Source organism: Podarcis muralis, chromosome 7 (genome assembly GCF_964188315.1).
Source record: "Podarcis muralis chromosome 7, rPodMur119.hap1.1, whole genome shotgun sequence".
NCBI lineage: Eukaryota > Metazoa > Chordata > Lepidosauria > Squamata > Lacertidae > Podarcis > Podarcis muralis.
The window spans coordinates 53,756,041-53,773,626 of record NC_135661.1 but is presented as its reverse complement, the minus strand read 5'-3'; the positions used below and the strand labels follow the sequence as shown (position 1 = coordinate 53,773,626).

The 17,586-nt window shown below is 43.9% G+C and overlaps 1 protein-coding gene and 1 non-coding gene across 5 annotated transcripts in view; both read right to left on the bottom strand.

Moving 5' to 3' along the window:
* The window catches only part of SF3B3 (splicing factor 3b subunit 3), a 31,675-nt gene extending 14,958 nt beyond the window's left edge, over positions 1 to 16,717 (bottom strand). Inside the window, exons 1-11 of one of the 4 annotated variants that reach the window (XM_077931774.1) lie at positions 16,583 to 16,717; positions 15,351 to 15,453; positions 14,457 to 14,783; positions 12,880 to 13,052; positions 11,247 to 11,388; positions 10,443 to 10,555; positions 8,646 to 8,783; positions 8,379 to 8,482; positions 7,169 to 7,334; positions 5,523 to 5,618; positions 4,895 to 4,967 (exon numbers count right to left, since the gene is read on the bottom strand). In XM_077931774.1, the coding sequence (XP_077787900.1) occupies positions 4,895 to 4,967; positions 5,523 to 5,618; positions 7,169 to 7,334; positions 8,379 to 8,482; positions 8,646 to 8,783; positions 10,443 to 10,555; positions 11,247 to 11,388; positions 12,880 to 13,052; positions 14,457 to 14,783; positions 15,351 to 15,420 (1,402 nt within the window). In that variant the 5' untranslated portion in view covers positions 15,421 to 15,453; positions 16,583 to 16,717. The other 3 variants (XM_077931773.1, XM_077931775.1, XM_077931776.1) reach the window with 3 other exon arrangements.
* Positions 13,578 to 13,660, bottom strand: LOC114603676 (small nucleolar RNA SNORD111). Its single transcript, XR_003708148.1, has one exon. It is a non-coding gene; the product is annotated as a small nucleolar RNA SNORD111 (small nucleolar RNA).
* Positions 16,718 to 17,586: the final 869 nt, after the last annotated feature.

Below are 17,586 nucleotides of genomic sequence, written 5' to 3'. Positions count from 1 at the left end.
GCTTCCACAATAGATGCTAAGTAGCAAATCCGGTTTAGTTACCAGCAAAAAGACCAAGGGGATTTCTTGTTCAAGGGGCAGAAGGGAAAGAATTTGGCTGCAGTTTTATGGAAATGAATGGGGGCAAAAGGGAAGAATTAAACAGCAATACTGCCAAGGATGGAGATACCAGGGGGGCAACATGGATTCAACTGAAGTAAAAAAAAAAAAGTGGGGCTGAAGAAGAGACTGTAATGTTAACTAACATAGTGTCCACTCAGCTTGGAAATGGGTACATGAACGCTTTCCAGTTGTCTTCTATCCATAGAAACAAAATAGCTTATTCACAGGTTTTAAATATAGTGCCAGAGATTACACAGGATTTAGACAATACATAGATATGTTAATATGAATTGTAATTGGCTGTAAGTCGCTTTGGGTTGCCTTGGGAAATATAAAGTGACCAACAAATTTAATAATAAACAAATAAATATGTAACATTTTAACAGACACTTCACTATTCAATTTCCTCACATTCACTCTGCCAATGAAACCATTTAGAAATTACCACTATAGCAGAAAACATTTCCCCTGCTGGTGCAATCCCCAGTAGCGCTGCAAATACCCCCCAAAAGAAAGCCCTGCAGGGACACAGCCAGTTAGGGTAGAGAATACTGAGCCAGTGGCCCAATGGTCTGAATGGATACAAAGCTGCTTCTGTGTTCCTGTCACCTATGCTTGTGTAGCTGCATTCCACGTTAAGCACTCTCCAGCTTGGCCTTTTACAGGGGCAGCACACAAATCAGGATCTTAGGCTGTATATTTCTTTTCATCTGTTGACCACCAGCTTCAAAGAACTCAGATATGGAATACAGCCATTCTAAAGAGTTAAATACCAACAGTGGACGGGCCCACCAAGCTCACAGCCAATCCTGTGGAGGCAGCAGGCAAAGGAACAAGCAACTGAGCAACTCATATAGGAGGGCTCTAATTAGTTCAGCTTCAATGTCAGAAACTAGATACAGTAAACTTGTAGCTTACATATATTTAATTTGTGCGAATTCAGCTTTATGTGCTTGGCAAATAAATTAAAGGGGGGGCAGGCATCTGGCAAGGGGGGGGGACACTTTCACAACATCCTCCAACGTGTTTTGACTATATGTGATTTTGACTTTCGGTGCTATCCCCAGAATGTAAACACACACACCCCGCATAAATTTCAGGCTTACTGTATAGCCTTCACCAAACTGGTGCCTATCCAGCTGTTTTGGGTTGCAGCTCCCATCAGTTGTGCTGGGGAAAGCTGATAGTCCAAAACCGATGAGAGGGCGCTAAGGCTGGCAAAAGCAAAGCCATTCACACTTTTACTTGCTGACCTGAGTAGAGCTCACTCACTCCCATCTCCATGACATGTGCTCCTCTCTGTCACAATAAAGAATAAAACTGCCACCCAAGTCCTCCACAGACTCCTAACACAGTTCCAGATCAAGGCACTCAGGTGTTCAGATTCACCCACGTCATAAGCTGGATTTGACTGTAATGGATGCACAGGGTTCAGCAACACAGGCAGCAAGGCTTCCTTATTCACAGAGCACCCCCACTATCCTCAGTCTGCAGGCACCCAACAGCTGCCAGAACTAGCTTTTGGGGGCGGGGGCACTCCTGGACAACTATCAGGCTTCCCATGAAGCTTCACCCCTCATGTGCTTCCCCCACTCTTTTTATCTACACAATTCAATTTACCCCTTTTAAACGCAAGAAACAAATCAATTATATGGAAAATCATAGTGTCCGAATAGTCAGAAGTTCATCATGGACTAGATTGTTAACAGTATCATTAGCACTGGGAATTCATTCACAAACATTATTTTTTGTTGAGATTCCTTTCTTGTGGTTGCAGAAGTAACCTGTTAGCTCTAATGACAGTCCATACATGGCTTTCCTAGCCCAAACTCTCTTGGAAAAATTCAATGAAACTTATGCCCAGTGTCTGGCTGCTCCATAAAAGACAGCATTGGCAAAGTTTTGAGTGAGGGAGGGAGTGATCACAGCAGCACTTGAAGATCACTGTTTAAAAGTTGCAGATTATGCCCGTGATCTCATGCCTCTTAACTCTGCACATGGATTTTAACTGCTGCATAAACTGCTGTATTTAAATTGTCTTGTAAGTCATTCTGTGAGCAGCAGTGAAATGGTAACACCACCACCAACTTCCTGTGAAAGGCAGGGGAAAGAAGTCAAGCCAGAGAGGAATCAAGACAGGCAAGCAGCACCTCTTTTCTCCTTCTCAGCACAGAGCAAGGTGAGGCCAACAGGGTGAGTGAGCAGACAAGGTCCATCATATGTCAACAGTGCATCAGAGACAGCTGCCTGTATTGTTCATTTTGTACCCAGAGTGGGAAGTCTGGTAAGGAACAACAGTCACTAAACCCAAAACTCTGGGGTGTAGAAGGATATGGTATAATGAATATCTAGACTTTAACATCTCTAAACGTGAACTTGGTCTCACCACCCCCATTAAAATACTGGAATGCCCAGGACCAGTGGGCAAGAACAGATGGCAGTTCCTTACAGTTACAGGCATGTGAAGCTTAACTTTATCTTGCGAAAGGCCCCAAGGATGTGGAAAGCAATTGGACAGTAAAAGCCAGTTCTTATCCCAGGAGCTCAGGAGAGGGCTGAGGACTCAGGTGGTACTTGAATACTGACTTCTTACATAGTTTGTTGACAGAGGTGTTTGCAAGAAAAGTAATTTAAAAAGAGCCTCAATGTTGTGCCTCTTCCTCCCCCCTCCAGTTACAGCCCTTGGCTGTAGGTACACACCTGTGGGAGGGGATCAGCACCTCCACCACCAGCCACCTGTGGAAGAAAAAAGAAGGCTTGGTATTGGTAGTAGCAGGGACCACATACCAGCCAAGGTTAGTTTTTGCTTGGAAGGGGTTCATATGGTACACATGTAACATGAGAGAATGCAGAACTTCAGAAACACAAGCCAGACACAGGCAGGATTACCACATTATGACCAAGTCAGTTTTGTACTACTGGCCTGGTTTGCACACAAAGTGAAGTCATTGTTTGTTTGACCATGTATACGGCACAAGATGTACCACAGATAATAAAACAAACCATGGCTTTCTTTTCCCAAGTTTAGTTTCTTTTCAAGCTGATCTTGCCACATGTCTTTGTAGCTTGGTAGCTTTGTAGCTTAGTGAGGAGGTGGTGAGATGGCCAAAGAAATAGTGATTGAGGAAATGTGGTGGATTCATACATAATAGCAAGCCGTAATTAAAAGCTAAACAAGGTTCCAAAGCCAACAAGAACCCACGGCTTCAAATTGTGGTTTGTTGGCAGTAAACAAACCATAGTTAAGCCACTGGGCAGGGTACAACCCAACCATGGTTTAAGAAACCATGGCTTAGCATTTTTTGGACACCAAGCCATTGCATTAACACATTACATGGCGAAAACTGGCACACACCTGGTTAGAGGGAGCCATTAATAAATACTAAGTGCATCAAACAACCTTGTGCATGATGCTAAACTGAACCAGTAAAGCTCTCCTCCTGACCAATGTATTCTACTCAATCACACTGTAACATGAGAGCTGGGACTCACTTGGGTCACCCAAACATTTATGAGGCACTGAAGTCCACATATAATAAATTTATTTTCACACATGGAACAAGTTGGATGGCCATCTGTCATGGATGCTTTAGCTGAGATTCCTACATTGCAGGGGGTTAGACTAGATGGCCCTTGGGTCCCTTCCAACTCTAAGATTCTAAATTCCACGCCATGAAAAACCAGCTGCTGTCTGGGAAAAGTTTCACAGGGGCATTTTTTTTTCCTGACCACCAGCCATGTGAATGACAAGCAACCCTTGCAGGTCAGGAAAGCATTTTCAGAGCAAATCTTGAACTGCTGAAAATACAGAAAGGCTGATCAAAACAGGTCCTGGCTTTCCAAAGTTCTGTGCTAGCTAGACAGCTGAGAACAGCACGGATGTCCTGTCTGAAGACCATACACACTTTTGACTCCATCACAGAGGACAGATTAATATGAAGAAAAACAACAACAACACACACACACACACACAATGAGGAGCAAGGGCCTTCAGCAAATGGCAAATGCAAGTCAGGAGGGGTACCTGGTTATTTCTCAGACATGCCTTCAGGGAAGGGCATTACAACTTCCCCTAATTCCAAAAAAGCACAATACTATTTCATGATTAAGCAAATGATGTAGTATGAAGAGTCATAATTGTGCTGTCCATGGAGCTTTTGAGCAAAACAATCATGTTACCACCATAAGCCTAGGATTGTGCATTAAGGCCTCTTCTTCTTCCACAGACAGGTCAGGTTCTATTGCAATAATACACCCCAAGACAGACTGTCCCAGGACAGCCGCCCAGGTTCATTGCCCCAGCAGAGATTCCAGGAACACACAGAAGGTGTAGTAGCACATAAGATACCAAAGGCTGTATGGCAAAGACAATTCCAGTAAAAGGCGGGGGTGGGGGCTGAAGGAACACCATGAGTGGTAAAGATCATAATCATATACTAAGAGACACCAAGAAAGGCCACAGCAGTGAGCTTAAAGGCAACACTGCCAAGAGATCACTGAACAGAATGCACTGCATCCATAGCATGAGGAGCAACAACACTGTCAGTGCTCCTGCTCTCAGCAGGGAGGGGCTCCTAAAAACCTACACAGGCAGATTTTCTCTCCTAGTTGGTATGTGCAATTTTCACACAACATTTGTGCTTACTCCAGTTTAAGAATGAAAGTCATAATCCTGAGGCGGGTAGATGCTCTCCAGGCAAAGACAGCTGAACCAAGAAAGGTGACTTGTAGATGAACAATGAAATTCAATGTGCCATCTACCGCTGCATTTGCATCACAGAAGACATCCTACCTTCAACATGCCTCCTCACTGTCCATACAGCATTGGGGTTACCAGGCAACTCTGAGACGGCCATTTCAGATACCTAGAGAAAAACAAATTTTATTAATGCTAAAAAGCTTAAAACAGAGCTTTTCTCCACCAAATAAAAAGGACCTAATTATTACTATTACACAGGAGAAAACAAAATTATTCTGTCCTTCAAACACTATAAAAATGCTTTACGCTGAACCCAACCACTGGAAAATCTAGCTCAGTATATTTCTCCAAAATCCCCAATGCACATGCTATTTATGACTTCTTATGACATTCTCACACAGTGCAGCAAAGGTGATTCACCCACCTGGCTCTAAAATCCAAACAAACTGAGATCAGTTAGGCTGACCTTTTAGCCCAGGCATAGGCAAACTCGGCCCTCCAGATGTTTTGGGACTACAACTCCTATACCTAGCTAACAGGACAGGTCAGGGATGATGGGAATTGTAGTCTCAAAACATCGGAGGGCAGTGTTTGCCTATGCCTGTTCTAGCTCTACTCAGCTTCAGAATACACCAGGGAATCCATTCTCATCTAACAAAAAAGGATTCACCCAAGAGGATGATCCAGAATGGCTTTGCTCTTCATGTCCTGCCCTTCTTACCTCAAGTCCATGTCTAAGGACCCTCAGTGACGACCGAGGCCCCCTCCCACAGGCCACATATAACTGAGGGGTGTCTTCATTAGCCAGATCAGCTATCTGCACAGAAAGCAGCCAAGATGCAGGGATAAGAGAGGAAAGGTGACACATTCTTCGATTAAGATAGGTTATCACTTTCGAAGCATCATAGAGCTACAACATTTTACTCCCATTTACATATGTTATTGCGGCAAAGGTTCTCACATTTGCCACTTGATAAACTGGTAATCTGCATTAATAACTAATGGCAAATGACATCAAGTGGGGAAGATATTCCCCTGAATTAGTCTCACGGTTGGAGCGATCTCTTATGGAAGAGCTCATTTTCCAACCTTTTACTAACTCCATGTTTTTCAGATTTCAACTTTTCGGATTTCCCTTCAAAATTGTATTTAGGGTTTTTAAATATATATTTTTAATAAATTTTCAACAAAAACAACAAACAACAACACAGATAATAACAAATACAATAACCACAAACAAAGAAAAATACATAAACAGTATCAAATCCATAAAACGGGATTCCCCAAACCCCGTGACTCCCCACCCCCCGTTCCTTAAGTTTTCTTTTCAGCTGCATTGTCATTTCTACTCCAAATTATTTTTTTACCTCAGATTTCCTGTACTATTTATTAAATTTCAAGTGTTTTTAAAATCCTGCCGATGTAGGATAAACATAATAAACATTTCCCATTCTTTTTTAAATTCCTTGTCGTCTTGATTTCTGAGCTTTCCAGTTAGTTTCGCAGTTCAACATAGTCCATTAACTTGGTTTGCCAATTATTTAGGTTTTTTGAAAGGCTTGCATTTTGTGAGGTACTTTAAAGTATTAATTTACATTTTGGTGTTTTGTATAAAATTACCTTTTTATAAATCAGGTGCCGCAAGTGGCTCCCCCAAAGGGTTTTTGTTTCCACTCAAGACCTTAGGCCTTTTTAAAAAAACAATCAACTGCTTCCATAGATTCCCCCACTGTCATTCAGGAATGGCAAAACAAATGTGGCCCTCAAGCCATCCCTCTCCCAAATGTCACCTTTTTTAAAAAAAAAAAAAAAATTCTGACTGCTCCCACCGGGAGTGGGCTCTCTCCTGACAAAATTCCCTCCCTTCAGATAGTCACTTCTGTAAAAATGCTGCAAAACGACCTACAGCTGGCACAATTTAAGAAAATATTATGCTAGCCCACTTTGCAAACTATTGGGGGCGCATAAAGTGTTAAGTCCTGGGCCCCTAACAAATCCTGTGCAAAATTAAAAGTGGCAAAATTCAGAAGAGTGCAGTGCACTGGATACAACTCCCACCAAGTCAGACACTCTCTCATAGGGGTATCACCTCCTAACTTACAACCCAAAGTAGCAGCTGTGAAAATTAATAGTGGGAAGAGGAGGGACAGGCATGTTGCGCTAAGCAACTCTGAGGAAAAGTGAAATACAAACATGACAAAGAACTAACTCACCTGCTTTGCGTTTCTGATCTAAAGGAGTTTTGGAGACTTATACCATTTTTGGAATTATTCTCAAGGTCTAGTGGGCTATGCAATGTCCAGCATCAGAGGTCAGCACAGAACCCAGCAGCTTGTCACAAGCTATGGGACAAAGCACACAGCATACCTGACAACACAAGATGGGAGACAGGCTGTCCAGTTCATCCACCAGCACCAAGTTCTTGAGAGGCCGGGGCTGGAAAAAGAATGTGTCTCCTTCCTCCAACGGCATGGCAGAGGAGAACTCTGGCTCCTCATCATCATCCCCCAGATGAGCAATCTGATAGAGGTAGCTGCAGAGAGAAGAGGGCCACTTCTGATGAAACTGGGCCGTTTCCTCCCCACCCCAGGCTTTGCTATTTCAATTATGTCCAAGATGTAGGGCTGCTTGCTGAAGAAAACACTTTGAGGACAAAGGAGAGTAGCTGAGGGGCCAAGTTTAAGACACATCTTCACTTCCTTATTTGTCTATCTCAGGAGTTGTCAACCTGGTCCCTACCGCCCACTAGTGGGCATTTCAGGATTCTAGGTGGGCAATACAGCGGTGCCTCGCAAGACAAAATTAATCAGTTCTGCGAGTCTCTTCGTCTTGCGGTTTTTTCGTCTTGCGAAGCACGGCTATTAGCGGCTTAGCGGCTATTAACGGCTTAGCGGCTTTAAGAAAAAGGAAACAAACTCGCAAGAAGCAAGCCCATAGGGAAATTCGTCTTGCGGAACGACTCAAAAAACGGAAAACCCTTTCGTCTAGCGAGTTTTTCATCTTGCGAGGCGTTCGTCTTGCGGGGCACCACTGTAGGGGGTTCTATGGCACAAACTGAATCCTCCCTCCATCAAGCACTGGTGGGCGGTGAGGAAATTTTACCATCAAGAAAGATGCATTAGTGGGCGGTAGGTATAAAAAGGTTGACTACCCCTGGTCTATCTGTAGAAAGGGCAAACAATACAATATGCTCTCTGCCCCAGATCCTTTCTCTCTTTCTGTGAATAAAATGTCACACCATGAGCTATATGTGTATAGACGTGTTTGGGCCTCACTGGCTAAACAAATCTAAATTTTTATCCCAACATAATAACCCACAACACCCATGCTTGCTGTAAGATTCTGAAAACAGGACATTGACACACTCCTTGATGAAATTAGCAAGATGAAACCAACCAGGCAGGCCATACCTGTGGTTGGTCGCAAGGGTCTGAGATTCGGCCACAACTTGAACAATTTCCAGATTTAGAGAAGGAAAGGCAGTCAGAACTGCATGTGTGCTTTGCAGAACATCATCAGCAGTACCAAGCATAAAAATTCAGCAACCCTTCAGAAAGAAGTTGGAGATTTCACTTACTGGTTTCCAAACTCAGAAGCCACAAAAAGGAACCCAGTTTTCAGAACACACATGGCAGCAGCAACAGGAACTGTATCAAAGTACTTGAGTCGAATTTCTGTTACCTGAAACCACCACAAATGAGTTACTGCTTGAGCTGGATGTGAAAGTTCACACATCACCCATTCTCCCTCCCTCCCCCTCACACACAAGCAAACATTTCTCTCTCTCTCTCTCCCCCCCCACACACACACAAACAAACATTCATGAACGCAGTGGGAGACGTACCATGTCCTCATCAGTCTCCAAGGTGATTTTGAAGATGTCACCCTGCTCAGTCTGAGCCAAGAAGAAGAACATAGACTTGGTCTTGTGAGTAGCAGAGCAGACAAAAATCATGCCTCTTTCAGGGTCATCCAAGTCATTCTGCCAGAAGGAACAGCAAGTCAGACTCAAAGGCAGAAGCTGCCCTAATGGAATCATAGCTAGAAATCACCTTTGTTAATGGCTTCCCCCCTACTGCAAATATCACCCCTCTTTATAGCAGCTTTCCCTCACTGCTTCCTTCCATTCTGGGAAAGTTCTTCTCCTGCTAATCCTCCTTCCTGGGCCCTTCTGGGATGCTGCTCCCGACCCCTCCATCTAGCCACTTCCCTCGCTTCCCTTGCTGGGCCTTGCAGGAGCTATAAAACTCACCATCCCTGGGTCCAGCTCTGCCCCCCTCCCATATCAATTTCCAACAATGATCCATTTATTAAATTAATTATATCCCCCAACTCTTGTCAAAGCACCTCAAGAGACCTTACAAGTAAACATTAAAACATAAAATCAAATTACCAACAAAAAGAACAGACAAGGCAATGGTTTGCAGTGGAACAAAAACATGAACCTTAAAACTGCAGCTCAAGGGTCTCAAACACCCTCTGAAAGAGGACCATGTGTAGTTGCTGCCTGAAGGCTAAAGCAACAAAGGAGACTGTACCCCAACTCCACCAGACAGGAGGTACAGCCCTCTCTCAATGATGTCTTTGACTGTCTAATATAGATTTGCAATTTAAAAACCTCTAGACAGTGTCTTCTGTGTCCCTCACAGCACCAAGTACGTAATCACCAACAATGCTTGATCAGAAAGAACTATCATCTCCACAATAAGCGTCAGAGAAGAGACATCAACTCATCACATCAAGCCACAACAGTGTTTTCACTTTCAGTTTACAATTAGCAGTACTTCCATACTTAAGTAATAATTTCTATCATAATAGTTTCAGCTACTAGGAAATTAATATTTTTGTGGCTGGTCCTATAATGAGCCACTCTACACCACATAGCTCAGGCTGAAGACTAGGCACCCCTACCATCAAATGACCTGCCTCCATCACCAGCTGCCACTACTGCTAGCCATCCAACTGGGTCCTTCCTCCCATAAAGCAAGGATGGCCCAAATGCTTTCCTTGGTGCCTATCTCACGCCTTGCTAAGAATAAGGCACAGTGGGCAAGATCACCCTGCAAAGTGCATGCATTGCTGCCATTTTGCTGTGATGAAAGCAAATGCTGTTTAAGAGTATTTTCCTCAGTTATGACAGTGGTGATGGAGTATGCACTTTCTAGAGCAACCTCATCCACAATTATTGCAAAGTCTACCAGTACAGCTGCTGGAGGTGGCAATGGTGGCCTGCCTGCCTAGCTCAGGCAGCACAGTCCCTTGTGGACTCTTCAGATATATTGTTACATAGATTCCAATTCCTAATGGTCCCTAAAAGTCTTAGCAAGATAATGAGCATTGAGAGAATTTTGGGAATTTTGCAAAATCATAAGTCAACCTTTTGCTGCCAGCTCTTACTAGCTGATATGGAAAAGGAGTTAACAAGTAAGGTGTGGCATGGGAAGACCCACTCCCCACTCCATGGAAGCCCAAGTTCACTAAGGACCTCAATGAAGCCTACATAGCTTTGTTAATAATGCATTCATCTTCATACAAATGCTACGTTTTCTGGCCAAACCTGAAAGGTGAACCATTTTTTCAGCTGCCCAGAGAATGCTACTGGGATACTCCTTTAGGGTGAAAAAAGCTACAAGATCCTTACCCTTCTTCTGGGAATGGGACATCGGATATCTGGTTGGTCACCAAAGTTTTTGTAGGTGATGTAGTTTTCAGAACAAATCAGCACTCCACTGGGACCATCAGAACCTCCAGGGACTGACAAATAAAAGAAACATGTTGTAAGAAGCTGAAGAAGAGCAGCTGCAGCTATAGTTTCGTCTGGTTCTTGTGGAACTGGTTTACCCAAGGTACACTTGAGAAAAAACTGCACGTTTGCCACCATTTTCAGGCTGAAGAGGAGTCTGTGTTCAAGCAGAGGAAGTGAAAGCAAGAAGGGACTTGCAAATATCCGGTGTTTCTTTCAACAGCATGGCCCAACTGGGTGGCAAGCCAGCTCTCCTACTCTGGCTGCCCCTCTGCCAATCCTGCCCTGTCCAGTATTGGCCTGGCTGCCAGACTACTTGGTAGTAATGTATTCGTGTTTGAATGTCTGCTGCAATAAGACAATGTCAAGGTTTGGGCTAAGGTGCAGACAAACATCAGGGTAGCAATGAAAAGCACAGGAGTGAGAGGGTTACATATGGTGAGCTTTCATGAATCTGATGGTTTCTGAGGTCTCCACTTTTTAACCTACTTTAGGTTTCCAATGTAGAGCATAGAGTGGAAATACTTGTTGCACTTTTGTAAAGCATGGCACAAAAGCAACTATCAAGGATATGTACTTTTCATTCATCAAGTACCGTATAGCTTGAGCCTACAGAAAATGTGCATTTGTCTCAAGCAGTTCTCTTTCTGACATCTTAGGATAATGCCTTTTCCCTAAAAGGACTGGAAATGGTAGCAGTACCTGTAATGAGGAAGTTGCCATGTTCTTCCAAGGGTTCACTGTATTTCCTGACAACATGGTTCAAACCCAGATCTAACTCATAAAATGTCAAGGTTTGCTGGGTGTTGGCTGCCGCTTCTCCTGTGGGGTCATTGTCAGCTTCCTGTGGAAAACAATACATGTACCAACAATAAATTAGTGTCATACTCTGCCTCGTAAGAGAACATACTTTTAGATGCATTTTTAACGTGAGCTGTCCTGGAAATTTCAACTGAAGAATACTATATAAATGTTCATAATAAAATGAAAATTATTAAGAGTAATAAAGCAGACTGAAAAGGTTTGCCTGCACTGTAAGTGAAGGTCCCAAAAGAAAAACTGCCATGAATAAAAAATTTAAATATCCAATAGTTCAGAAACTGATTATTCAGTCTGCCACCTGCCTGTTTATCTGGTGCAGCAACTGACCCTATTGCCACAAAATCAATGGAACGTAATATATAAGAATTACTTATAAAAATTAAAATTATGTTTTGTTCTTTGTAAACCACCCTGTGACCATTTTGGTGAAGAGAAGTACAGAGACCTCTAATATAAACTTATAATCAAACTAACCAATAAAAACACCTCAAAGCACTTCAAGAGACATCCATACAACTCCTGTCTTACAGTGCCTGTCCCACATGTATCCAGAGCTGACATAACTTAAATAACAAACACACATTCTCCACCTGCCTCCCCAATTCCTCTACTGTTTCCCTGTGTCTGTTTTAGATTGGAAATCTCTTCGGTTACAGGAATATATCATACCGGTGCATAAATGACACTATATACACAACAAATAGTAATACTGTTGTTGTTATTAATATGCCACTAAGAACAAGGGACGCGGGTGGCGCTGTGGGTTAAACCACAGAGCCTAGGACTTGCCGATCAGAAGGTTGCGGTCCCTGCTCCTGCCAACCTAGCAGTTCGAAAGCACATCAAAGTGCAAGTAGATAAATAGGTACCGCTCCGGCGGGAAGGTAAACGGTGTTTCCGTGCACTGCTCTGGTTCGCCAGAAGCGGGTTAGTCATGCTGGCCACATGACCCGGAAGTTGTACGCCGGCTCCCTCGGCCAATAAAGCGAAATGAGCACTGCAACCCCAGAGTCGGTCACGACTGGACCTAATGGTCAGGGGTCCCTTTACCTTTAGAACAAACTACTAGTACAAATTCAGGTGAGGTGCCCTCTGATCTTAGGCTGTGTTCTCTCTAAGCCCAAAGTCAAGGACTTGGGCACCTTTGGAGAGCACTTGCTCTCCGCAATCGCTTGCTTGCCCACCAAGGCCTGTTTCCCTCCTTGCCCTTCTGATCTGTTTATGTACTCAGTCATGTGACTTGCCTAACTCTGATAGTGGGGACCTAACCCATGGTTGCACTGGAGGCCTCCTCCATGCCATCCAGAGAAATCTCTATTTTGCTGTATTATGGAGAATACAATGAAAGACAGCTTATTTATAAGAAGGGCATACTAAGCATATTGGAGAACTTGAAGATGGACAGTTGACTTTGTTGACAAAGGAGTCAACAAGGTGTTAGTTGCATTTTTTTTAAGAGACACACAAACAGTTGAGCAGGGAAGAGTCACCAGAGAGACGAATTCCTCAATACCTCATAATCCATTTCCAGACAGGCAAACATGGGATTTTCAAACCCCACATCTACTCCAACTACATGGTAAACCAAGGTGTTGGCTTTATGCGCTTCTAATGGGGAAGAAATTGTGAGTCGGGCTGCGGCATCCCTGTTCAGAATGTACACTAGCTTCTGCTTCTCAATGGCACCTATGAAGAGATAGAGAGAACATTAGGAATACAGAAGCAGTCTGCACTTTAATGCTTAAGGTGCCCAATCCCTACCCTTGCATAAGCAGGCCTTGCAGCCCTCTCAAGGCACAGCAGTTTTCCCCTGCTACTTTCCTGTTGGAAGAACCAGTAGTTGCATTCAGATGTAACACTAAACCAGTTTAACATTAGAAGTTGAACAACAGCAGGACTTGGGTTTCGCACACCCATCCTCTTCTGGACTACAAGAGCCATAACTGCCATTGTCATAGTGCAGCCCCATATAAAGGAAAGGTGGCATTAAGGTAGCTGCATACGCTCTTATAACCATGGCAGTGGAGGCTCACCTGAAGACACCTTTTTTTCTCATCACAGGATGGTAAACAATTAGAAAACCATGTTCAACATTCAATGTTTTTACAGATCCACTTTAGCTACTAAGATTTGTATCAAACCCCAAAATTACATTTCAGCTTTAAAAAAAATGGCATGATGCATGCAAAAGAAAATGGGCATTTATGATGAGAACCTGATCAGAATTGGATCCAAATGTCTCCATGTCTTATGTCAGAGAAGAGACATGAATTCCTAATCATCACTTCAGGGAAAACTGTTGCACCAGATATATAGGGCTCAAGTGCTTTTCTTCAAACTGACACCCACAGAAGGCTCCACTTACACCCCATTAAGCAAACTTAGCTACCGTATTTTTCGCTCTATAAGACGCACCAGGCCACAAGACGCACCTAGTTTTTGGAGGAGGAAAACAAGAAAAAAAAATTCTGAATCTCAGAAGCCAGAACAGCAAGAGGGATCGCTGCGCAGTGAAAGCAGCAATCCCTCTTGCTGTTCTGGCTTCTGGAATAGCTGCGCAGCTTGCATTCGCTCCATAAGACGCACACACATTTCCCCTTACTTTTTAGGAGGGAAAAGGTGAGTCTTATAGAGCAAAAAATACGGTAGTTCAGTTTTCTAATTCAGTTTCTAGTTCAGTTTTCTGCAGTCATACACATAACCACATCAAATACCAAATGGGTAGCAGGAAAGTATTTTGAATTATACTACATTCCAACAAATTCTTCGTAACATGAAATCACCCTGATTGGCTGAGTAAATCTAGCTGGAGTGGCTAAGAGTATAAACTGGGAATCCCTGGTCTAAATATCAACTCAACCACAAACTCACTTAGATGGCCTAAGGAAACTCACAACTTCTCAGTTCCCATTTGCAACACAGATCTAGTTGCACTGGGATCGCCAATAAAAGCACTTTTGATTGGAGCAGTTTCAAAACCTAAACCAAGGATAGAAAAACCAACCAATGTTTCTTATCCAAATCATTTCTCCCATTCAGCTATTCAACATTATTATACAGCTACCACTGAAAACAACCATCCCAACTTACTGATCATGACAGCTCGCCCCTTGGGATCCACAGCCAAATACTGTCCAGGAACAATTCTGCGACAGCCACTCTTGCCAAAGGTTTCCTGGTGAATCTTCTCAAACACATTTTTTGAGGGCTGATATTCCAAGATAACAATGCGACCTGAATCACTGCCCACCACAATGTAGTCTTTGGTTCCACCAGTTAATCTGAAGGCCATGAGAGAACGAATGATTCCAAAGACTTCCACTGTCAGCAAAGTATGAACTTTTCCTGTGTTCGGATCAGGACGCAGCAACTCCAAGATTTTGCCTCGAGAAACAACAATTTCTTGTTGTTTGGTACCTAAAAAGAAAAAAAACACCTGATCAGTCAAAGAGGAAGATGGCCAAAGCATCAGCACTTCTCTATCAAACCTCCCATTGCTGCTTACAAATTCAAAAGTGCCTTGTAGGTTTGTTTTCCCTACCTGAGTTGTGACCACTTTTTACAGAGAGAACACATAAGTAGTCATTCTGAAATTGTGATGCAGACCAGAAATCAGAATGCCAAATCTTGAATCAGAATTAGAGGTCAACAGACAAGCTGCTTACTTTTCAAAAGCATATTGCTCTGCTATGATGTGTGGCCACTTAACCCTACCCTTCCTTGCCTTTTGATAAGCCAAGGAGAAAAGTGAATGTTGCAAGCCTAACCACTGCCTGATGTCTGAAGAGGTTCAGAAAACTTAGTTTATTTGGCCCAGAAAAATATGACAAAGTTGAATTCCCATATTCTACAAGAATCCTGAAATAGTATCGCTGCCATTCTAAACAAAATTGCAGGTATACAACTTCAGCAGAAATACGTACTATGTCTAATATCAGACTTTGCTTTCACCTTTCATCTAAGCTTTCAGCCAGAACTGAGTACCTGAAAAGTTGCCATGGATGGCATAACTGATCCCGGTGGCTCGCTGCAGAGTTAGGTTATAAAGGAACATGGTGCCGATTGATATCACTTCACCTCAGTTCACCTGCTGAGAAAAGGAAACCAAGCAGTTAATACACTATGCATGCTTTTTTAAACTTGTTCAATTCTGACCACACATTTACATAAATGCCAATTGGTGGAGAAAACTTGAATGTTAAACCCATTTGAGAGATGGTTCATATGAACACTTCACAGACTGAAAAACCTCAACGAGGTGGTTTTTCCTTCCTAACTTTCCACAAAGCAAAATGTTCTTATGAAGGAAGCAAGTGTTAAAACTGAAAGTAACGGGCACCCTGAAAATATTTGTTTCCTAATTTTAATGATGAATCAACATCAACGTGCAGTTTCACTGGAGGGGATACAAACACTTTTTACAATTTGTTACTTAATAAATTCACATATTACAATGGAGCAGACATTCCCAGAGTAGCAGCCATTAAATCTGCTGCAGCTAAAACAACTAAATATCTTGTAGCATGTTAAAAACTAAAACATGTTTATGATATAATATTTTATGGACTAAAGTCCAGATCACCAAAGTTATTTTAAAAAGTATTAGACAACTTAAAAGATGTATGGCATGATCAGGGAGAACCATTTTAACAGGCCTTATTTCTGAGTAGACATGCACAGGACTGCACGGCTGCATGAATCCTGACCACATTCACTTTCGAGTACACGTGCAGTAGGATGGGCGGAGAAATAAGTCTCTTACAAATAAAGAGCAGCACCGTCCTCTCCACGTTGACTCAAACGTAAGTGCCACCCCGCTCAATGCGGCTTCCCCCTCCACAATAAACCTGCCTTGGTATTGCAAGTTATGTGGGTTAAAACAATGGAGGGTCAAGCTTAAATTCTGCACGAAAAACTCCCTCGTGATTTGCGAAAAAGCAGCGCGCGTCCTACCGCTGCTGCTAGGCGCCCCCTCCCCTCAGTGGGCAAAGTGAAATGCGGCCAAAATGGTCCAGAGAAGTGTAAAAAGCGCGGCGCCCTCACCGCCTGCTTGCACAGAGCTCTTTCCCGCCCGCACCGGCGTCGCCCAGCAACGGTCCACTCAAGGGCCTCGGTAACACCGCGCGCGTGGCAGCCTACAAATACGCCATGTCCTCCTCCCGCCGGGGATTAGAGAAGTTGCAGCCTAATTCTGAAAGGGATCTGGCAGCGTTTACCGCAGGAGCAGCGCGGATGGCGGCGGATCCTGCCGCTGCTTCACTTCCTCCACAGCCCGCAGTCAAGCACCGCCATTGCCTCAGCGGCCTCCCGCGCTCCTTGGGTCCTTCCACGTAAGTAGCGCGGAACTGAGCGATTGGGCTGGCCACAGCGTGCCAGAAGCAACCCCCGCGCGGCTTGGACTGTTCCACTTCACCCGTTTTAGCCTGGAGCTGATGTGGTTTTGCTCTGGAAATAATCTCACCATTTGATTCTGCAATAAAAACGCCGCTGTTGGTGGTTGTTCCCCCGCCCCTCCCCGGGACACAGGCAATAGCTTGGGCACCTATATTTACGTTGCCGGATGTGACGATTTGTCGGCTATAGTCTACTTTGGGTAGACGTATACACGGACGCCGGAAGCCGAATTCACTTTTGGAAGCTGTGTTCTAGGAGCTTCACTGTCTTTTCTATCCATTCTCCTGCCAGCCTTTGTCTGCCTGTGCTCCGTTGCCTCGCGGGTTTTATTCTCCGCTTGTATTCTTTTAGAAGACATCTGAAGGCAGCCCTGTATCGGGAAGTTTTAAATGCTTGGTGTTTGACGATGTTTATATATATGCTGTAAGCCGCCCAGCCAGATGGGAGGCGTATAAATAATAAAATTATTGTTATGTTGAAACGCTTGGGCTGAAATGCACTGAGCCGGTGCGGGGTCCTGGTGACCGTGTTAGACCAGGACTTGGGAGGTCTCGGGCATGTCCGCGTCTCTCAAACCCCGGTCTTCCTCGCAGGGGTTTTGTGAGGATAAAGCAGCCCCCGTGGAGCATGGAGACTGCGTCCAGCGCTTTGAGCGCCTTGGAGGAAAGGCCATGAGAGACAAAGTGAAATGAAGTCAAACAGGCGTTGCAGCCATCAAGAGCCAAGGGAGACCGCGGGAGACACGGTTTCAATGCCCCCGCTCAGCCTTGGAAGTCAGAGGCTGCCCTTAGGCTAATCGCTGCCTCTCGGCTTGTAGGCCTACCTC